The following is a 22,179-nucleotide window of genomic DNA, read 5'->3' as shown; positions in this document are numbered from 1 at the left end:
GCTACGGCTGTTCTCATTGATCCTAGCATAGTAAGGTTGATCCTGAAAAAGCAAAAGGAAGATGTAGCCAAGAAGGGATTCTCCTGAGTAAGGCGGGTGGGGGCAATGAGAGACGGGAGGGAGGGAGGGAGGGGGATGCGTCCTTCTTCAGCAGAGCACTGGGGGGGGAGGTGCGCCCATACTCTGCCCAAACGGGATTAGCAGATCCTCTCACAGGGGGGAAAGGGGGGGCAGGATGCATGTGTGTGTGTAGGGTAGGGTAGGTGGGATAGGGGAAGAAGAGGGGGTGCCCTTGTCTGAGGGCCCTTGGTCTCCCCCCAGAACAAAGCGCAGGAGCTGCCCCCCGAGGAGCAGGGTCCCAGCATCAAGAACCTGGACTTCTGGCCCAAACTCATCACGCTCATCGTCTCCATTGCGGAGGAGGACAAGAACTCTTACGCCCCCGTCCTCAACCAGTAAGGGACGCTCTCCTCGGCACGCAAACAGCCGTCCGGAGCTCTGCTGTCCGTCTGTCCGTGGTGTCCTTCCGCAGGACCTGTCTGTTGTCCGTCTGTGTCTGTCTGTCCGTCTGTGGAACAGTATCTGTGTAGTTGAGATGGCGGCTTCCGCTTAGCGCCCAGCAGAGGGTGAGAGCGGTTCCTTGTCCGGTGCCCCCTCCCCACCTGCATGCCAAGGCCTGTGGCCTGGGACTGGGGGCTGCGTGTGGGGGAGCAGGCAGGCAAGGGGCCGCCCCAGAGTGCTTCTGAAGAGGGCCTGTGTGGAGGGGCAGCTGCTGGGCAGGGAAGGCTTCACACGGCCTGCATGGGACCAGGAAGCCTCCGTGGGGAGACCCCGGGAGAAGCTGGGCAGGCAGCCCTTCTCCAGAGGAACTCTGGCTCGGATCTCTCCGGGCGGGGAGCCCCTCCCTCACAGGGACATGGCCGGGACGTTTCTCCCCCCCCCCCCAGGCCACGGGGCATCCTTTGAACGCCTCCTCCCACCCCGGATGCAGGTTTCCCCAAGAACTGGCGGTGGGCAAGATAAGCGCGGAAGTCATGTGGAATCTCTTCGCTCAGGACATGAAATACGCCATGGAAGGTGAGTCCTCCTCTCGGCCACTGGCGGCAAGGCCACGTTTTGCAGGAGAGCTCCGTGGCTTTTCCCCGGTGCTGGTCATGGAGGGGTGGTACTTAAGGGTGCCTTAAGGCCCTTCAAGTAACGAGGAGGAGCATTTTGGGAACGTAGGAATGACGTCCATGCGGGCAGGCCTCGACTTGCAACCGGGCTCCTAGTGACACTTCAGAGTTACAACCTACCTGAAAAGGGGGACTTACCCAGATCCTAAGTCCCTACGGCAGCCCAGCCCCATTTACACCGCTTTGCTGTCTCCCACAGTCACGTGACCTCCTTTTACGGCAGATTTGCCACAAAAGAGCACAGACTCCCAGTTTTCAGCAAAACGGTGCCAGAACAAGCCATGGGTTGCTTAACAGCCATGGTGTCTGCTCTTACGACCACAGCATTCGCACTGATGGGCCATGCAGCGTCTGCACTTCAGAGACAAGGTCCCTCTTTGGAAGACAGCAGAGTCCACATTTTGCACAGGGAGCACCGCTGGTTTGAAAGGGGGGTCACAGGGGCCAACAGAGGCAGAGGGATACGGCACCATCTCTCTCCTGTCTACAGCACAGTCCCTTCAGCAGTCCCAGGAAGGCTGCACACCCATTTGCACCACTCGGGTGACCCCGAGGACACAAATAACCCTCCAGGTGACCTAAAAAGGATGCAAAGGGCCAGCTATCTGCAAGGAGTGTAAATCCTTCCATTTCCCACCATCCAGTCAGAGCTGAAGAAGCTTCTTGGATGAGAAGCAAAATGTCTCCAAAAGAAAAAACAAGGAAGTCCAGTTGCCTCTTGGAAAAAAAGCCCCTTTGGGAGGACTTGGAGACCAGTCCCCTCCCGTCAGTTGCTGCTCACATGTCAGGCTCCAAAATCCAGGAGATTCTTCTAAGAGGTTCCCTTATTCATCGCTCCCCCCCCCTCCAGGTGGTCCTCACTTACGGGTGGGGGGGGTGATCACGTGACCCCAGGACACTGCAGCCGTCATAAATAGGAACCAGCTGCCAAGTGTCCACATTTGGATCACGGGATGCTGCAGCGGTTGTAAGCGTGGAAAGCAGCCACTTTCAAAATATGGTTGTAACTTTGAACTGTCACTAAACGAATGGTTGTAAGTCGAGGCTTCCCTGAATTGCCCTGGGGGTTGGGGGGGAGCTGATTTCATTTTCGGATTCTGCTCATCTTAGGGCTGCCGGTGATGGGGGAAGCCACTTCCGATGGCTGCCTCCTCGGAGCTGGAGAATTCAGAGCTTTGGGTCCTGCCTGGGACCTTCTACTTGGCAGCTCTCTGGCAAGGTGCCTTGGGGCTGCCCATTGCCCGCCTGGCAGCCTGTTCACTCTCTGCCCCTCCCCCCGCCCCCCTTTCCTCCAGAGCATGAGAAGCACCGGCTGTGCAGGAGCGCCGACTACATGAACCTGCACTTCAAGGTGAAGTGGCTTTACAACGAGTACCTCTGCAGCCTGCCGGCCTTCCAGGGCACCGTGCCCGAGTACCCAGCGTGAGTCCCTCCCCGGCTCTTCTCCGTCCCCCCCGGGATTCTTCCGAGGGAGGGGGCAGGCCATCCCTTGCCCGGGTCTGGAGCCACATCAGGAAAGTGGGGGGGACGCCAGGCCTGCCTTGTGGGGCTCCCTTGGCGAGGGACTGGCAGGAGGAGAACAGCGCTCAGCCCAGAGGGAGGAGCTGGTGAAGGGGCACGTGGGCTACATAAGCTCCCTCTTCCCCAGAACAAGCAGGGGCAGCAGCCGGGAACACTTCTGGGGGGCCCTTTGGGTGGCTGCATGCTGGCCATTAGCATTAAGGCTCCTTGTGAACTGGCAGCTTGTTCCTCCCCTGGTGGGCTGGGTCTTCTCAGGAGCTGTTTAGGGGTCTCTGGGCTGCACCCCGGCATCCTCCATCGATCTGCGTGCGAAGGTTATTTCGGTTGCGTTCATGATAGCAGCGGAATGTCTGTGTAGCACACTGGGGCCTGCGCTGCTCCTCCTCCCTCATGCCAAGTGAGGAGGGCGTGGCAGGGCCAGGACTCGAGGCCAGGAGTTGGATCTTCTCGCTGAACCGCTAGCCAGGCTGCCACCTGCAAACCGAAAGGGGTCCCAGCATTAGGCATGAGCAGCCAGGCTCATTGCCAAGGCCAGTGTCGCTGGAGGGTGGGGGGTGGGGCTTAAAGATTGGGGCCTAGATGTGTCTCAGGACCCTCCGCTCTCCTGCGACCCTCCATCTCGCCTGCCCTGTGCCTTTCACGGACGCCTGTTGGAGGCCGAGGCACGGACACCGCTCAGCCTTGCAGCTTCATCAGGTGCTGCAGATATCGGGATTTCCTTGCTGCTTCTGTCCCTCCGAATGGCAGCAAAAGCCCATCACAGTCGGAGGGGGGGGGGGGGGGAGGAATCCAACCAGTAAAAGGATGAGGGGGTTTGGAAAGCGCCTTTCTTTCAGCATCCAGGTCTGAGCAGGCGGGCAGAGGCCAGATCTGAGGGAGGCCTCCCCTTGCAACAGGGCTCTCTCTATCTCCCTTCCAGCGCCCTCCTGACCCTGCCTTGCTGGGGGGGGGGGTTGCCATCCAGGTGGCCCACCTGCAGCTGCTGCCCTCTGCCCCTCAGAAATGAGGCTTTCCCAGGTGCCACAGGCCTTGGTGTGCCCTGCCTCCCTGGGCCTTGGGCCCCAGAAGCGCTTCTCCCTTCTGACAGAGAGGCAGGAGAGGAGGTTATTTCAGGCTCCCAGAGTAACAGCGTCTCTCACCTCCTTCCCCATCACCTCCGCACGTTTAAGCAGCCCATAATTAGCACCGCGAGGACAAACTCTGCCTGCCGCTGCAGCCTCCTGTGGCCGGCCCTCGGCTGCAAGAAGCTGCCTGCTGTTGGGTCGGCTCCTTCCTTGTTGGCAAGCTCTTTGTTCGGGTGGCACCGGTGGCTCTGCACCCATCCTGGGGGGGGAGGGGGGGCAGGAGAAGGTGGGGCTGCTCTCCTCTCTCCGCCCCCCCAGCGGCCCTTTGGGGGCAGGGAGGGAGGGGCAGCTCCCCGAGGGGGGAAGGCGAAGGGGGGTGAGCGGCAAGGAGAGGCCGCACTTGGGCTTGGACCATCGTGACTGTGAGGAGAGATGGGGGGCCGGGGGGGGCTGCTGCAGCTATCCCTAGGCAAGCTATCTGGACCCTAAATTGGTCCTGTTTAAAAACAGCATGCGGCACCTGTCCATACGGAGTTCTCCCAAAATGTGCACCTTTCCTTGTCTGAAGCCTCCCGCGTAAGGGAGGCCGGGCGTGGGTGCCTGTCCGTGGGGACGTTCAAGGGGGGAGCGGCACGTTGCCCTGGCATTAAGACGCAGGCAGACCCTGCTCTCTGCTCCCCAGGCTCTTCCCCCGCTTGGAGAGGAAGCGGGGCTTTATTTCCCCCCTCCCACAATCTTGGGGGGAATCTTACCACCCCCACCCCCCCACTCGAGGTCTGACCCTGCGTAGCCTCTTCCAGGGCAGCCGGGCTCCATCAGGGCTTCCAGGGTGAGACGTAGAAACGTTGGCAGGCTGGACCCCGGGTGTCTCCACTAGATGGGCCCCAGCCTCATTGGGGGGGGGGGTCTCCCTCTGCCCCAGGGAGCTGCCTGCTCCTCCCACTAGTGGCTGCTGCCCAGCCATTGGTTCCCCCCACCCCCCAGCCTGGCCCTCGGCCGTTTCCGCCCTTGGCTGAGGGTCAGTGGACAGAAACTCAGGGGGGAGGGTTTATTTTTTTATTTTTTATTTTCAAAAAAGTTTTTATTTTTATTTCTCATAAACACATTTACATGTACAGTCATTTATCTATCATTTTTCATTCATCTTATCTTTTAACTTTCATTTTTAATTTTTACTTTTTCGGGGCTGCTCTTTTACCATTTACCCTTCTTTATTTTACCACAACCTTTCTTCTTCTCCTCCCCTTCCTTCCTCTTTCTCCTCCTATTTCTTCATTCTTCCTCTCCTTCTCTATCCTACTTCCCCTTCCCTTCCCCCACTCCTCTTTTCTTCCCCCCCCTTCTAGCCTTCTCTCCTCCTCCTCCTCTTTCCCCTCCCTTTTCTTCCTCTCCTTTTCCCTTTCTTCTTTCTCTCCCTCTCCTCTCTTCTCCATTCCTCTCTCTCGTTTCCCTTTTCAGTTCAGTCTGGAATGGTATTCGAGCAGCCCCAATTTTCTATTTATCTCTATCTCATTTCAATTTCTTATTTGATTAATATTTATTTCTATTTCATCATTTGTGTACATTTTTATAATAATCTCACTTTTTCCCTTTTACCCCTCCCCTCCCCTTTCTCCTTTTACCTAGGCATCATCTGGGTTTCTATTTTTCTGATTATTTTCTCCCATCTTTTCCCTATCTATTTTATCTCTATACCCTTATTCATATTTCCTTTCTAACCAATCGTAAAATTTATCCCATGTCTTGAAATACATTGACTCCTCTTTATCTTTTATTCTCAATGTTAATCTATTCATTTCTGCACATTCTAAAATTTTCTTTATAATTTCTCCTTCCAACGGGATTTTATCTGCTTTCCAGTTTTGTGCAAATACAATTCTAGCCGCTGTTATTATATGAATAATCAAATATGTATCTTCTTTGCTATAATTCTCCAGTAAAATTCCCAATAAGAATATCTCTGGTTTTAACTCTATAGGTTGCTGCAACATTCCCTCTAACCATGTTTGTATTTTCACCCAATAATGTTTTGCTTCTTTACACGACCACCACGTATGATAGTATGATCCCAGCAACTGGTGACATTTTTTTTGGGGGGGGGGGGGTGTTTACCTAGTTGCAGGCAGCCCTTGACCTATGAGTGTTATTGAGCCCACAGTTTCAGTCATAAACAGTGACCATGTAAATAGTGATGGCTGCGTAAATATCCCCAATGTTACGGCCTTTTTTGAAGTAAAAACATCATAAATCACTTTCACATGACTGTGGGTCATTGCAGGTGTCTGTAAATGTGGGGCTGTTGCCGGGTGGCCAAAATGTGGTCATGTGACCGGGGGGGGCGATTTTCAGGGTCTGTCATAACTTCAAGCGTTTGCTAAGCGACCGGTCATAACTGAAAGACTAACTGTGCTTAACCCAGGACCTGTAAAAATAAAAAAAGCCAACCCCTTTTCCAGCCAAGACAAGGGATGAGATGGCAGTCCTGTCACCCCCACCGGTAGCTTCCCTTGGCTTTCATTGGGGGGAGGGGGAGGTTTCACTTCAGGCCAGCAAGGGCAGCCCCCAAGGTCGTGGGTCTACCTGGCAGGGCAGGAAGGAAGCTGAGGCGGCTTGGGGTGCCGGGAGGGGAGGGAACGTGGTTCCAGCAGGCTCCTCCTGGGAAGCGGGGGAGGACAGGAGGGAAACCCCGGGGGGGGCATGGCATGGGAGGGGTTTTCACCTTTGGGCTGGTTCCCTGGGCTGGTCCTGGGCAGAGCGCAGAAGAGCTCACCCAGGTGTCCCCTCCTTCCCCCCCCATGGCAGGTGGTTCGAGCCCTTTGTGGTGCAGTGGCTGGACGAGAACGAAGACGTCTCGCTGGAATTCTTGCACGGAGCTCTGGAGCGAGACAAGAAGGACGGGGTAGGTGGGGGTCCCGGCTGCCTGGGAAAAGGAGGCCCTCCTTGGGCCCTGCAGCCTCTGGATGGGAGGGGGGAGCACCGCTCGGCCCCAGGCAGGAGAGGCTGCGGCTGCCGAAGCGGAGAAGGACACGGCCGCCACACACACACACACACCCCAGCCCTTTCCCGGCCTAGAAGCCTGGGCCTGTGGGAGGGTCTTTTAGTTGTGTCAGACTGGCCTCACACGCACAACACACACACACACACACACACACACACACACACACCCCATCTTCATAAGAAGCAGGCGGGCGAGCGGGGTGGCCCCTGGTTGTCCCCTCGTGTTGTGCTGAAGGAGAAGCCTCGGCTGCAGGTTGAGTTCTCCTTGGCTTGAATGGCTCTGGTAAACTGGCACTCAGAGGGCGGCAGCAGCTGGTGGTGAACAGGGAGGGAAGGGGTCAGTTTTCTCCTGAGGAGAAGCAAAGACAGAAATTCCTTAGAAAAGGAAGCTGGTTTCGGTCTCTCTGGCTGGGCGGAGTTCCAGCTGACCTGGGTTTCCTAACCTGGGACCTCCCTCACCAGGGAGCTTCGCCCAGTTGTTGCACAGGCGTGGGGAAGGCCCTGAGTAGGGGCTGTGGGCTGGGCCTCTCCCCTCTCAAGGCATCGAGACAGGCAGCATAGAATAAACTGGAACCAACCCTGGAGAAAAGAGGAGAGCCAGGGTACCTCCGTGCCCCCTGCCTCCAGTCCCCCAAACTGTGCCAGCCCCATAACTGATGGCATGGAAGGCTGCTAAGCGGTGGGCCCCCTCCCACTCTCCTCAGAGGCCATCCACATGGGCCATCCATGCCATTTTAAGGGGCTCCAGGTCATCCGCTTCCTCCAGAAGTCTCTGCAGTTGCGGTGTGAACCCTTCTCAACCACCTTCCCTAAAGGGAATTTGGAAGTTGTGGAGAACGGTTGGTTCTTGCAGAGGGGATCGATCCCAGCTTCCTTGAGTCCTGATGGGCTCTCTCCAAGATGCCTTCACCAGGGCCTGGGGGCCTCCCCTCGCCACCCCCAGAATCTCACCCTCGGCCTGAGCCAACCGGGAAGGGCCTGGGTCTCCCCCTGCCCACCTCCTCAGGAGTCAAACAGGGTCCAACTCTTCCCAGATCACCAAGCCAGGCTGAACCCCGGTCACCTCCGTGGGACTTGCCTCAAGTGAGGCCCAACGTGGAGCAGAGCTGAGAGAGTTTATGCCTCCGGGTGCCCTTCCCAATTGCCCTGTGGATGAAGCTCTGGTCCCACTTTGCCCAGGAGAGTGTGTGTGAGCCCAGCATTTCCAAATCCAGGGTTAACCCAGGTTGGCCTGCTGGGTAGGTTCCCCCAGAAGGTGACTGTTGCTTTCCCTCTGGGGCTTAGTTCCAGCAGACGTCTGAGCACGCCCTCTTCTCCTGCTCGGTGGTCGATATCTTCACCCAGCTCAACCAGAGTTTTGAGATCATCAAGAAGCTGGAATGCCCCGATCCGACCATTCTGGCTCGCTACATGCGGCGTTTTTCCAAGGTACCCTTCCCCCCTCCCACCCCCCTTTGGTCTTTGCCAACCCACCTTCCTCCGGGCCGGGATGGTCCCCCCTGCTGCCCCTCCTCAGAAGGTTGAACTGAGGTCTCTGCTCTTCTTGTAGACCATTGGGAAGGTGCTGGTGCAATACGCGGACATTGTCTCCAAGAACTTCCAGAGCTTCTGCTCCAAGGAGAAGGTGGTAAGTCCCCGGCCTGACCCGGCCCAGGTATCGACCCCTCTGGCGAAGGGGCTGCCCTTTGGCCAGGATGCAGGCAGCATGTCTTGGCACGAGCTGCATGGCAAGCAACGGTGAGGCTGTAAGGGACGTTGCCAGGGCAAAGCTACCTGGGCAGCTTCTTCTCTGCTGGAGCAAAGTCACCCCTCAGCCTTTCTCCATCTGGAGAACCCCAAAACAGCCGTGGTTGTCCAGGGGCCACAGCGGCTCCCCTAGGAGGAAGGGTGGGGGTGTTGGGGGCTTTCTGGCCCAGAAAGGAGCCAAATGAGAAAGGACTAGAACTGAACATTCATGGGGCAAGTGGACAAGGAGAAGCTCTTCTCCCTGTCCCGAAATATTGGAACCAGAAGTGACCAGTGGAGTGGAATCCTGGAGTAAAGAGGGTCAAGAAAAGGGGTAGTTTAGTTTTGGAACTGCCATTGTGAGACGTGCTGGTACCAGCTTGGCTGACCTCAAGCAAGGGCTGGGCCGATGCCAGGAAGTCCTGGGGAGAGAAGCTCTTAGCCCTGAGGGCTGTGGGGCTGCCTCGGGAGGCGTCTACTGGGAGAGGCTGGAATGGGTGGGCCAGGGCTCCAGTCCAGCTTACCTTCTGCTGTAAATGGATCCAGCTTGGATCAAGGACCTCCTGCCCCCCATCATCCCTGGGGCCAAGGGAGAGGAAGCTTTGTTCATCCAGACCTTGTAGAGCAGTTGGGCTTCTTGGCTGCTCCAGGTGGCCCTGGGGAAGGAGGGTGGCTGTTGGCTGCCTGCCTGCAGGAAGGAGCCTGAACTCTGGAGCTCCCTCTTCCTCCTTGGCATCTCATGGCCTTTTGCCTCCCTCCCTCCCTCCCTCCCTCAGCCCTGCATCCTGATGAACAACGTCCAGCAGCTGAGGGTGCAGCTAGAGAAGATGTTTGAGGCCATGGGGGCCAAAGAGGTGAGTCATCCGGCCTCTTCTTTGGCGGAAGGGCGGGGGAGAGGGCCTTCAGTGGTGGCCAAGGCCAGTCGGGGGGAAGGGGTGGGAGGGTGAGGTTCCCTCAAGGTGGGGGGAGGTCGTCTCCCTTCTCTGCTGGCAGCCAAGATGGCCTCCTTCAGAAGATGGATGGAGGTCTTTGGAAGAGGCTCCGGCGGGAGGGGGGGTTGAGAAGTCCTTGCAGGAGGACGTCTCGGCTGCCACGGCCAGAGAGGATACGCGGGTGTCCTTCCACCTCTCTTGGGTCTCATCTCTCGGGTGGGCTGGGCTTCAAGGGGAGCTTTCCCAGCTGCTTTGGGTGGCCCTGAGCGCAGCTGTCGGTCTGTCGGTAGCCCTAGAGCGCCTGTCCCTTGGGGCCCTTCTTGTCCTGGGCCTTTTCCTGGGGAGCCTTGAATGACCCACACGGCTCGGCCTTTCCCTTGCTACCCATTGGGGTGATCGTGGGTGCCTTTCATGTCCATGGCAGGCTCAGGCTTGCACTGGCACGGGCACCTATATCGGAAGGAAACCAGTGAACCTATGTAGGAAGGGCTACGTAATGATGCTGGTAGCTACAGGGCGGGAAGGAGAATCTCCGCGCCCGGCCTCTGGGAAAGAGGCCAGAACTGCAGGGATGAGACACATGGAGACCATCCAAGCACCCTGCCTTGGTCCAGCCCTCCCCCCCTCCCCCAGTCTGCCCCGGGAAGAAGACAGCCAGGGCAAACCCCTCCTGCCCAGGAAACTGCCAGGAGTCGAGGCTGCCTGGCAGACACAGGATTTAGATAAAAACTCTGCAGGTGGATGGAAGAGGGAGACTTGCCTGCAGGCAGAGTCTCTGCATGGCCACCTGTGGTCACTTTGCTGGCTCCTTATGCTGCCTTCCGCATGGACACACGGTGGCAAACCTCTCCCAAAGCGATGGCTGCTTAACAGGCACGAGGTGGGCAAGGCTGTGTCTCAATGCGCCTTGTCCCTCTGCTTCTGTGGCTGCCACATTAGTGGGCGTATGATTTGTCTGTTTTTGTGGCTGGACCAAGCCCTCTGACTCTTCCCTGCCCCCCACCCCCGTCTGTTCTAGGGAAGGGTGGAGCTTTTCTTCCAATCCAGCCTTTCCTGCTCAGGGATAATGGGGGGGGGGCTTCCTCTCTCCTGGCGTCCCCCGGCTCTTGGCTGATGGACAGGCCTCAGTGGCAGCTGAGAATCCAACTGTCAGCTCTTTAACTGGACTGAAGGAAGACCCCCTCCCCTCCCAGATCCCCAAGTGGGTGAGAATTCCCCCATCTCAAGGCAAGGAGGGAGGCCCGGCTGAGGTCGTGGGGTTCCCTGCCCCACCTGGAGATTTCCCGCTCCTCAGTAAACACGCATGCAGGCAGGACCTTTGCATACCCTGTAGAGACAAACCCATCTTAGATTTAGTGACATCTAAACTACGTTTGTACTGATTGAATTATTACTGATGAAGATGGTTGCCCATTAAATAAGAAATTTGGTTACAAAGCAGATCGATGCCCAACTGATAAAACAGTTGCCCCCCCTCGCCTCCCACTCTTGTCCAGAAACACGCAAGAGCCCACGGACGCCACGAGAAAGGGGGGAGGACAAAGGCAGGTGAAAGGTGGGGTCAGAGTAAGAGAAGGGGCGAGGCGAGGGGGGGTGGGCAGGGGCCCCTCCCCAGAAGGTCCCAAGTGAGCAGCCTCATCCGGGGCCCATCTGTTGCCAAGGGAGGGGGGGGAGAAGCATCCCTCCCGCTCCAAAGAGGGATGTAGGGGGCTTGTAGCTGTCGTTTTGCATCCCATCTGTGGGGGAGGTGCAAAAATTGACACCTCGATTTCAATATAAATAGAGCTTGCATTGGGCACACAAGGCATCTGGAATTATAGCATCAAGGCGCCTCCACCTCTTGAACGCTCTGGCCCCCTTCAGTGCCTGCCGGAAGCCCCATGTCCAGCCCAGCTTGCAAGGGGGACGGAGGTGAGGAAGGAGGAGGGCAGCCCCCTTGGAGCCTGGCACAAAGAGCCCAGGTGGTCAGGCAAGCGGCAGCCCTCCCCCTCCCGCCTTCAAGGGCCACCCACCCCCACCTCAGCCCCGGCCTTGTTTCCCTGCACCTTCCCCAGCAGGATCCCGGAGGGGAATCTGATGAGGGGACCCACAGCTGCTCTCCTGCTGTGCACAAAAGCCATTATTGCCTAAAGGTCAGAGCCCTCCCTCCTCCCTCCTCCCCCAACCTTCAAGGGACATTTTAAGGAATGCGCACTGCGTGTTCCCAGGGTAAGGCTGGCAGGTCATGCGCTGCCAGGGGGCAGCTCTCGCCTAGATCGGTGGGTGCTTGCAGGATTGGCATCCTTCCCTGGTGAGGGTCCCCGGCCCATTCTGAGTGCCACTTAGCTGCTTAGTTCAGCCCTGCTGCTCTTCCCCGCTTCCTGCAGGGTCTCCAGCAAAGGGCTCTCAAGGAGCGGGTGCAGGCGATGCTTGGCTTTGAGATGGCACCAGGAGCCGGGCTCTCCCTTGGTCTTGGCACTCAGTAATGCCCACAGTCAGCAAGAGGGCATCCTTGTCCTGGGAGGGGTGCCCCTGTGCCGGCTTGCTCCTGGGCAGCGTGGTCTCCCCCAGGGCCCCCCAGCAGCCTCGCTGCGCCCAAGTGGTTGAAAGAAGCCCCAGCATGGCCGGTCCCTCCCTGCCCTCCTGGGAGTGGGCAGTGGTTCCCTTGCCCTGCCTGGCTGCTTGTGGGGCCAGGCAAGCAAGGCCCAGGCTGCCTTCACACCGCAAGACCCAAGTCAACAACCCACATTATGCAGAAATGTGACAATCCAGTTCTGGCTCTGGTGTCTCGCAAGGCCTCCCAGGGCTCGTCCCGGGTCAGGTGGGAGGGGCCCTATCCGCTGAGTGGTAGGGAAGATCCAGGCCCTTTGTGGGGCTCCAGCTGGGGAGGGGAAGCTAGAGGGAGGCTTGGCCAGTCCTACTCTGAAAGGCAGGGAACCCCTGCTAGGATGGGGGGGGGGGGGGCTGAGAGCTAGGGAGGGAGGTTTGCTCTTTTCAGAGCAGAGTTGGGGAAGGGGACGGGCTGAACTCTGTCCCCAGCCCCCTCCCAGCCTTGCCTGCGCTCCTTGTCCTAGCGGTGGCCAAGGGTGGCAGGCCAGAGCAGCCGAGGGTTCTCCAGCCACGCCAGTCTCAGCAGCTGCTGGCCCCAATGTCACACCAGCCCATTCCTGGCAGGGAGCAGGTCCTCCTGCCCCACAGCTTGGTCCAGGGCCCAAGGGGTCCGGGGCCCTGCTCAGCCTTCCTCTTTTTGCAGCTGGATCCCGAGGCCAGTGACTCCCTGAAGGAGCTGCAGGTGAAGCTGAACAACGTCCTGGATGAGCTCAGCACCACCTTTGGAGACAGGTGGGACACACACACACACACACACACACACACACCCCGAGGCCCCATCCCTCCATCTGGCCTGGCACCGGGCAGGAGGAGGGAAAGCAGAGCCCCGAAAGAACAACTTGGGGCGGATTCTGCTTTTTGCTGTTCTTGCATCTTTTTGCATCAAAAGAAGTGGATCAATCTGCATTTGGCTCTTGGAGCACGAAGGAAACTTGATTTCTGAAGTGTAAAATCCGTCTGGATTTCTTAGGGTTGGATTTTGTCACAGGCTGAGCCAAAAAAAAGTGAGATACAGGAGTCCCTGCTGGTTTTATTCCGCTTAGTTGTGACCAACTTTAGGAGGTGGCGCTCATCTCCGTTTCTTAAGCCAGAGAGCCAGCGTTGTCCAGAGATGTTTCCACAGTCATGTGGCCAACATGACATCATGCCGCATCGTAGAGTATGCGGTGAAACACGGAACGCGGTTACCTTCCTGTACACTTAGATGCGGTGCCTATATTTATCTCCCTGCATGTCCATGCTTTTGAACTGCAGGAGCTGAGCCCAGTGACGGTAGCTCCCTCCCTCCTGCAGCACCTGAATCTCAAACAGTTGATCTGTAGACCTTAAACCGCCTTAAGATTCAGTGTCTTAGCCCTTGAGCCACTGTGAGTGATCAGCTGTGGTTTCCCTGAGAGTTGGGGGCTGGGAGTGCGAAAGCTAAATCTGAAGGGAGGTTCTCCCCCACAGGACTCTGATGGGGCTCGAGGGGGTTGCAGGCATCTTGCCTATCCAAGCCTCTGTGCTGGAGTCTGGCCCAGAACAAAGGCAGTTCCCCCTGGGGGGGCCATCTGACCTTGTGGTCTCCCAAGCCTTGGCGTGGCCGAAGAAGACCCAGCTCCCCTGGAAGGAGGGGGGCCATGTGGAGAGCCTGAAGCTGTCCTGGAAGTGACGTTGCCCTCTCGTGTTCAGTTTCCAGCCCCGCATTGAGGAGTGTGTGAAGCAGATGTCGGAAATCCTGTGCCAGGTGAAAGGGGCCGGGAACAGTGGCCCCAACACCGCAGCCCAAGACGCAGACAACGTCCTGAGGCCTCTGATGGACTTCCTGGATGGAAAGTAAGGACGTGGGCGAGTGCGTCTTTCCCAGGGGCCCCTCAGCTCCAGGTCCACTTGGCTAGGAGGTGGGGCCCTTGGGAGGCGGGTTGTCCGGGTGGCTCTCGTAAGTCCTAGGGCTCTTCCCCCTCCCTCGGTGCAGCTTGTGCCCCCACCAAGGGGGGGAGGATGGAACAGCCCACGTGGCCTCCACACGCCTTCTCTTATCCCCATTTATCTGAGGGGAGGGGCTGGTGGTGGGGCCAGACAGAAGGGGGGGCCCTCCAAGCAGTGCAGGCAGTGCACTCAGCTGAGCTGAGGCTGGCCTCAGGGGTGTCAAGGGCCCCTCCCCAACCCCAGATTTTCAGGGGTCAGGAGGGTGCTTCTGCTCAGCCCCATTCTCCCTGCTCCAGAGAGTGGACTGGCTGTGCTGCTGGCATTTGTTCGTGGGCGAAAGCATTGCAGAGGCTCCAGCCAAGGAGCTTCTCGGCTTCTTCTGAGGCGACGTTAGTTCTGCTCACCTCCCACACTCCAGCTCTTTCCCCCTCCAGGGAGACCTGGGTGCCATTTGGATCCCCCACATGGACCCACTGAAACCCCGTGGGACCCCTGCCCACCCCCACCAGCCATCTCGGCTCATTTGCAGAAGCTGAGCGTTGACGGTCTCTCTGCGTGGCATGACAACCTTCAGTGCATCGCAGTCATCAGGGGTCCCGTGACATCATGCGGTCCAGCCCCTGCTTAGACCCGAGGCCGGATTAAGGCTTTCAAGAGTGACAGCTCGCCTCTCCGCTCCCCCCGTCTTTCTCCCCACAGCCTGACCCTCTTTGCCGACGTCTGTGAGAAGACGGTGCTGAAGCGGCTGCTGAAGGATCTCTGGCGGGTTGTGATGGATACCCTGGAGAGGCTGATTGTGCTGCCCCCCCTCACGGATCACACGGTGAGCCCCTCCCCACCTCCCTCCCTCCCCCTCCTCCTGATCCGGTCCAGACCAGGCTGGGCTGGGCCCTGGGGCTCTGGAGGAGAGGATGTGGGGCAGAGGTGAAATGCTCCTGGTTCGGACCGGATCGTGCGATCCGGTAGCGATGGCGGAGGGTGGTTCGGAGAACCGGTAGCAAAAATCCCTGCCCACCCCCCATGCCCAGCTGAGCCACGCAATCATGAGAGGCTTTTTTTTTTACTTTTAAAAGCATTTTTTTCTACAACTTCTTTGGCTGAAAAAATGCTTTTAAAAGTAAAAAAAGTCTCTGATGATCGCGCAGCTCAGCTGGGATCATCAGAGGCTTTTAAAACCTCGGCCAAAGAAGTTGTAGAAAAAAAAAGCCTTTAAAAGCCTCTGGCGATCCCAGCTGAGATCCCAGCCGAGTTGCCTGATCGTCAGAGGCTTTTAAAAGCATTTTTTTCTGCAACCTCTTAAGCTTGTAGAAAAAATGCTTTTAAAAGTAAAAAAAAAAAATGTTGGCCACGCCCACCCAGTCACATTAACCCCCCCCAAACCACACCCACAGAACCGGCAGTAACAAATTTTACATTTCACCCCTGCTTTCAGTTATTTGTAAATAAAATAAAGGCAGGAGATTAAATAAATAAGCAAACAAACAAAATACTTGATAGTCTGATCCTTGAAATCTATGTGACTGAGCCATAAGGGCCATAGTGAACAGAATGGAAGCGGCTATTCTCTCGCAGCTCCCTATAGAAGAGAATATATATACGTAGCTCAGAGTTGAACTGTGGAGACCTTGAGCTTGGCTGTTTGCTCTCAGACATTTCATTACCCAACTAGATGACATCATCCATTTGAGTGACTATGGGGACTGCTCCCTCTTTGTACACTCTACAGAAACTTAGCCTACCCGTTTTGAGGGGGGGGGGAGTGTCAATCAAGCAGAAAACAATACCCTAAACAAGGTTCTGACAGGTTCTGGAGAACCGGTAGCGGAAATTTTGAGTAGTTTGGAGAACCAGGAAATACCACCTCTGGTTGGCCCCAGAGTGGGGTGGGGATGGAGATTTTGCAATATCCTTCCCCCTGGAGTAGGATGGGAATGGGGATTTTGCAATATCCTTCCCCTGCCACGCCCACAGAACCGGTAGGGAAACATTTTGAATTTCACCCCTGCTGTGGGGCCAGAGGGAGGCAGGAGGGGCGGGTCTGACCTCCCTAGAGCCTTGGGGCCAGCCAATCGTGAGCCCTTCCCAGTGGGGACCTGGGGAGGGAACTGCAGCTCCCACTGAGGCTGAATTGCGGGGCCCACCGGAAGCCTCCTGCAAAGCCTCTTTTTTTCCATTTGGAGTGATTTTCTAAGCATCAAAAACGTTGCGGACAGTATTCCCTAAAAGCCTTAGTTTTAACCAATATTGCATTTCAGTCTTGTACTAGAACAGCTGTAGAATGTAGGTAAAAATAACATATTTTGAAGAAGAAAACATCATTGGTTATATAGTCTGCACTGAACCAAAGAAAAAGAAACCTGAAAATAATACCGTATTTTTCGGAGTATAAGGGGCACTTTTTTCCCTCCTAAAAGAGGCTGAAAATTTGGGTGCGTCTTATACTCCGAATGTAGCTTTTTCGAAGCTTTTTTTCAGCCCTAAGGAGGCGCTAGCGAATGAAGCGATCTCTGTGGTTTGCCCGCTTTTCTCATTTTCTCCCATCAGTTGTGCTTTAGAAGCTTAGCCAGATGAATACTTGATAGGCAGATTTCCCCCCCCCCCCATTTTCCTCGCCAAAACTAAGCTGCGTCTTATACTCCAAAGAATACGGTATATAAAATAAAAATTAGAAATCTATGCAACTCTAGAGAACTCTCCCCTTCCCCTCCTCCCGTTACACCTAAGGGGGAAATTCTTCTTTTTCCAAAGCTGAAAAGATTCTGATTCTTCCTTCACTCTCTTCATTCCGTTTCCACTTTTGAGCCATGAATGAAACAGGCGTCCTATAAATCGCTGGGCCTGATGCGGCCAGGATGGCAGGGCCGCCCTTGCCAGGGCCTGGAGGACGGGGTGGGCAGGGAGAGATTTGGGGGGACGTGACTGCTCCCAGAGTTTGGTATCCCCCCAGGAGCTCCTGGACCGAACACTGGTTCCTGGTTCCGGCAAGTGGGGGGGGGGGAGGCTCTTGGGGCAACCGGCATCCGCCTGAGGATTTCTCGTAGCAGGACAGACACCGCGTTTCTCTTGAGTTTTTAATCTTTTTTCTTCTGTCTTCCACCTTCTCTTGCTCGTCCTCGCCAGGGGACCCAGCTGATTTTCAGTGCTGCTAAAGAACTGGGCCATTTATCCAAGCTGAAGGTATTAGGTGGGGGGGGATCAGCTGACGCATGCATGCCTTCAGCCCCTCCCCGTGTCCTCAGCCTTGCACAAGAGCCTCGTGTCGCATGATCTCCCCATCCAGACCCGAGCTGGCTGTGGTGGGTGGGCTGTTCGTAGTCCAGCATCGTCCCAACCCCAAGTGAGGCGCCTGAGCCACCCCTCCCCAGGGGTTTGGATGGGGGATGGCCTTCAGCAGGGAAAAGGGGGCCTGGGGGAATTGAGTGGGGGGGATTTCTTGGTAGGTCAAGCCCTTCTGCAGGGGGGGCTGGGAACGAAGGGAGCCTCAGCAGCAACCCTGGTGAGATGGGGGGTCATTGCAGGTTCTTGGGGTCTCCCAAGGGGTCCTCCAAGCAGCCTGGAGGGAACTTGGTGCAGCCATCCAAGCAGGCCACCTCAGAGGGATAGCCTTGGGTGGGGGTGGGGGGGGCTGATCCCTGCCACGGCTGGGCTCTTGAGGTGGGACTGGGCCTCCCTTGCCAGAATGCTTCGTCTCGGTCAGGAGATGCGCAGTAGAAACCATCAGCCCAGCAGTGGTGCTCTTTCAGACTCGGTGCTTTGTGACCGCCTGCTGGGGTCCCTTGGCAAGAGGGAGGGGGATGCAGAGAACCCCCAGGGGGGAGGTCAGGGGCAGGCCAAGTGAGAGGGGGCAGTTAGAGTTCTCTGGGCTGGAGAATCCCCCCTACCCCAATGCTACCTTCGCCTTTGGGGTCGTCATCCAAGGAGGCCCAAGCAGCTTCCAAGGAAACTTAGGAAAAGATGGGCGGTGCCCTCCGGGGACTCCTGGGCTCCCATTGGGGATGGGCTCCCCACTCAGGGACAGCTTGGCTCCCGCAGGGTTTGGCCCCAAGTGAGAAGCATCAGCGATGAGTGGCAGAAGGTGTTTCCCCAGGGGCCCCTCCCTCGTTGTGCCAGGGGCCCCTCCCAGCTGGTGCTTGTGCTGCTTGTCCTCCCAACAGCTTATTGTGGTTGATGTCCGCTGCTCCTGCCTCTCTTCCCCCACTCTCCCCAGCTCATTTGCTGCATGGCCTCGGCCCCAAAAAGCCCCTAGGGCGGGCAGCCCACTCCCCATCCCTGCTCACCCTGCGGGTTTCCCTTTCAGGATCACATGGTCCGGGAGGAAACACGGAACCTCAGCCCCAAGCAGTGCGATGTGCTGGAACTGGCGCTGGACACCATTAAAGTGAGTCTCTTCCCTCGGTCACCCACCCACCCACCCACAGCTGAAGCAAGGGAAGCCCAGCCACCAGCACGGAGCAGGAGGGGGACAGGAAGGGTGGGTGGGTGGGTGGGGCAGCCTTGAGCTAAAACAGGCCTAAATCGGGCAAAACGCTCCCTGTCATCCGATTAAAGAGGGGAGGGGGGAAGCCCACAATGGCCAAGGGAAGCGTGGATTCACACAGATGGGTGGGTGACAGCCCCCTTGGTGGCCCCTACATGGCAGCAATGGGGTGGGCGGGAGATGACTCCCAGGTCCATTCTGAAGGGGCCTTTGTTCCGGGTGTGACCCACTTCATCTGCCCCCCCACAGCAATACTTCCATGCCGGGGGGAACGGGCTGAAGAAGGCCTTCCTGGAGAAGAGCTCGGAGCTGCAGTCGCTGCGCTACGCTCTCTCGCTCTACACCCAGACCACCGACACCCTCATCAAGACCTTCGTCCAGACACAGACGGCACAAGGTGCGGGGTGGGTGGGTTCAGGAGGCAGGTTGGTGCGCTGCCCCCCCACCCCCAGCTTCCCATGTTGGCCACACTCCCAGAGCAGCTGGACCCCCGTACGTCTTCGGAGACGGGGGGAGGCGCAGGCTGGACTGCAGTGGGGCGGCACCCACAGGAGAATCCTGTCGAGAGATTGCGGGGGAAGGGTCCTAGCCCCTGCTCCATTCCGCAGTGGCTGAAACAGCCGCAGCCATCCTGGAATTGCAGCCGATGACGGTCTGGAGCAGGTCCCCGGGGCCCGTCTTCTGCAGTGTTCAAGATAGGCAGGATGGGCCTCCCCACCTCCCTCCCTGCCTCTGAAGGACTCCCCTCCCACGGGTGCCTGATCGAAAGCCTGGCTTCAGAGTGCAGGAGGCAGGGGAGCATGGGTCTTCAAAGCACAAGGACAGAGAAATAGGAATGGCCTCAAATTGGCCTAAGCCCTGGGGAGAGTGGGGGAGCCAAGACCCTCCACAGAGACCCACGCCCCCTCCCTCAGGCAGGGCAGCCTCTCATCATCCCCAACCACTCCTTCAGGAAGGAGCCTCCGGGAGGGGCAGCCCTGTGCAAACAGCCCCCCACCCGTCCCCGTGGCAGCGATGCCAATTGCTGTCTCTCCCCTCTCAGGCTCTGGAGCGGAGGGCCCCGTAGGCGAAGTCTCCATCCAGGTGGACCTCTACACGCACCCAGGCAGCGGGGAGCACAAGGTCACTGTGAAAGGTAACCAGCTGGCATCTCAGCCTCCTTGCCACCGGCAGGATGAGTGGGGGGGGGGGGGACAGGTGGAGCTCAGTGGGGGGGCATGGAGGGGCGCCCTGGCCGGGATGGGGGAGGCCTCACCCCTCCCTTTGTCCTCGCAGTGGTGGCTGCCAATGATCTGAAGTGGCAAACCAGCGGCATGTTTCGCCCCTTCGTGGAGGTCACCATGATTGGGCCACACCAAAGCGACAAGAAGCGGAAATTCACCACCAAGTCCAAGAGCAACAACTGGGCTCCCAAGTACAACGAGACGTTCCACTTGTAAGTCCCCCGGCCTCTTTCCTGGCGGGCAGGGGGAGTCTCTGCCGCCTCGGTGGCTGGGCGCAGTCTTCCCCCTGTGTGGGGTGTCACACGTGCGCCCTGCTCTGCCCCCTCATTCAGTGCCCTGATCCTCCTTCCCAGGCAGGCAGCCGGGTGCGTCTGCCCCACACGCTCAGCTCAGCTCCCTTCTTTCGGTCTCCTGGGGGTTTCCTTCCCTCCTGGACGGGAGCAGCTTCTCCTTCTGCAGTCATATTGAAGGAAGTGGCAGCCCCCCCACCCCAAGGGTCAGGAGTGCCCCTCCCCAGGGGCGAAGGACCCAGCCAGAGGACCCCCCGCCTTCCCTCCCCCCGCCTGCTGCCGCCCGGGTGACCCTCTCCGGTTTTCTCCCCTGCAGCGTCCTGGGCAATGAGGACGGGCCGGATGCCTACGAGCTCCAGGTGTGCCTGAAGGACTACTGCTTTGCCCGTGAGGACCGGGTGCTGGGCATTGCTGTGCTGCAGCTGCGGGAGGTGGTGGAGAAGGGCAGCTGCGCCTGTGCGTGCCCCCTGGGCCGGAGGATCCACATGGACGAAACAGGGATGACCGTTCTGAGGATCCTCTCGCAAAGGACCAACGACGAGGTGGCCAAGGAATTTGTCAAGCTCAAGTCCGAGTCCCGCTCCCCGGAAGAAGGGAGATGATCCCGGTCTCCGTCTCGGACTGCTTGGGCCAGACGCACACGCAGCAGCAGCAGCAGCAGCAGCCGTTTCCCCTGGGCACCCGGGAGGAGCTTGGGGGCCCCTGTGAAACCTTCCTTGCCAAGGGAGTCTCTGGGCTGGATCAGGCCGGGGGAGGGGAAAGACCCCTTCCTGCTTCCGCAGCTGTGCGCAAGGAGTGGGGGCAACGTGCGCCCACCAGGGGGAGGGACAGGCGACCAAAGACCCGGCCCCACATTCCCTCCACTCGGGGAAGCCACAGTCAGGCAGGGAAGGGGCTCGTGAGCCCAGCTGAGCCTTGACTGGGCAGTGACGAGGGTCTCGGTGTCTGGGAAGGGCGCTTGCCTGGAGAGGCCGGCGGATGGAGCCCTGGCGGGCCGTTGGCCCCTCGTTCTCTGCCAAGAGCTGCTTGGCCCCAGTTGCCGTGGGGGACGAGGAGGGGGCATTGCCTGGTGCGAGCTCTGCTGTCCTCGGGTGCGGGCGAGAGGAGGGGGCTTCCCTTTTCCTCTTGACCTTGTACAGCTCCTCCTCTTTCTCAGAACGCTTCTAGATGCTGCTTAGCTGTTGTGGCTGCGCGTGATACAAAAATGCTGTTTTAACCCCCCTTGAATGTGCCACCATTGCAGGAAGTGTAGCCTTTAATAAAGGACTGTTAGCGGCATTTGCACCTGTGGCCTTTGGCTGGGCTGGGCCCCCCTGCGGCTGGGGGCGTGGGCATCGAGGGGGAACTGACATTGCCCCAAAGCCTCTTGGCACAGCAGCTGCAGAGGAGCGCTTGAGCTCACGCAGGCCAACTCTGAAGACGGCTGCTGTCCCTCTGACCCCCCTAAGGTCCCCTGTCCTCGTGCATCACGCCGGCACACCTTCCTGTGGCCCTCGTGCCCGTCACTGCTGGTGCCCTGCCTGGAAACCGGCCTTGTGCTGGCGCACAGGAGGGTTGGTTAACCAAGCGAGCAGCTCTGCACCGGAGCCTAATGCAGTTCCTGGAAGACCTGGGAGCACTGGGGGCTTGGACCTCCCGGAGCAGCCCTTGGGAATGAGGGGTGAAGGTTCAGAGCCAGGCTCCCTCAGCCGGCAGTTTCCGTCCTGTGCCGAGATGGGTTAAGCCAGACCGTTCAGTCGGAGCACCGTGGGGCTCGGAGCAGAAGAGGGGCCTGGGGGTGAGCCAGATGACCTCTTGGCCGGGGGTTTATGTCTTTATTTAAAAGGCCACTGGAGTTAAAACCAAAATGGCTTAAAGCCCAGCAAGAACAATAAATGCAACTATGAAAACAACAGAAACCCAGAAGAGAAAAACCTCCCCCCGCCCCCTTTCTCATCCTTTCCTGAACTCTCCCCATCCCAGGGCCTGTTGGCATCACTGCCCGTGCCCAGCAGGCGGATTCCATAGCATTCCTCCCCAAATGAGGCTGCCTTTGGGGCACAAGAAGGCCGATGCTTCACACGGGGGTCTTGGCCAGTGCCACGCTTCCTGGCGGCCGCTTTCATGGCCCCTTTGGTTTCCCGGAGGCTCCAGTGCTGGCTCTGCAAACAGAGGGGCGGCCTTCTCCCCCGGGCACCCCAAGCTCCTGCACAAGAGAAACAGGTGATGCCAGGGAAGGAGGGGGGGTCCACAGCCGCTATGCTGGATGAAGTCCCAGGGGGTCACAGCAGCCCCTCTG

At 58.1% G+C, this 22,179-nt stretch overlaps 1 protein-coding gene across 1 annotated transcript in view; it reads left to right on the top strand.

Moving 5' to 3' along the window:
* Window positions 1-21,179, top strand: part of LOC117679737 (protein unc-13 homolog B) — a 59,252-nt gene extending 38,073 nt beyond the window's left edge. Inside the window, exons 16-31 of the mRNA XM_034441916.3 lie at window positions 322-455; window positions 992-1,077; window positions 2,471-2,597; window positions 6,563-6,659; window positions 8,042-8,185; window positions 8,307-8,384; window positions 9,259-9,336; window positions 12,647-12,735; window positions 13,675-13,818; window positions 14,611-14,734; window positions 17,032-17,088; window positions 18,209-18,289; window positions 18,638-18,785; window positions 19,431-19,523; window positions 19,664-19,823; window positions 20,218-21,179. Of these exons, the coding sequence (XP_034297807.2) occupies window positions 322-455; window positions 992-1,077; window positions 2,471-2,597; window positions 6,563-6,659; window positions 8,042-8,185; window positions 8,307-8,384; window positions 9,259-9,336; window positions 12,647-12,735; window positions 13,675-13,818; window positions 14,611-14,734; window positions 17,032-17,088; window positions 18,209-18,289; window positions 18,638-18,785; window positions 19,431-19,523; window positions 19,664-19,823; window positions 20,218-20,503 (1,926 nt within the window). The 3' untranslated portion in view covers window positions 20,504-21,179. The remainder of the gene's footprint in view (window positions 1-321; window positions 456-991; window positions 1,078-2,470; window positions 2,598-6,562; window positions 6,660-8,041; window positions 8,186-8,306; window positions 8,385-9,258; window positions 9,337-12,646; window positions 12,736-13,674; window positions 13,819-14,610; window positions 14,735-17,031; window positions 17,089-18,208; window positions 18,290-18,637; window positions 18,786-19,430; window positions 19,524-19,663; window positions 19,824-20,217) is intronic.
* The last annotated feature ends 1,000 nt before the right edge of the window (window positions 21,180-22,179 follow it).

Source organism: Pantherophis guttatus, chromosome 2, assembly GCF_059756535.1.
Source record: "Pantherophis guttatus breed Tessera chromosome 2, ASM5975653v1, whole genome shotgun sequence".
Classification (NCBI taxonomy): Eukaryota; Metazoa; Chordata; class Lepidosauria; order Squamata; family Colubridae; genus Pantherophis; species Pantherophis guttatus.
This window is presented reverse-complemented; position numbering and strand designations above follow the sequence as displayed.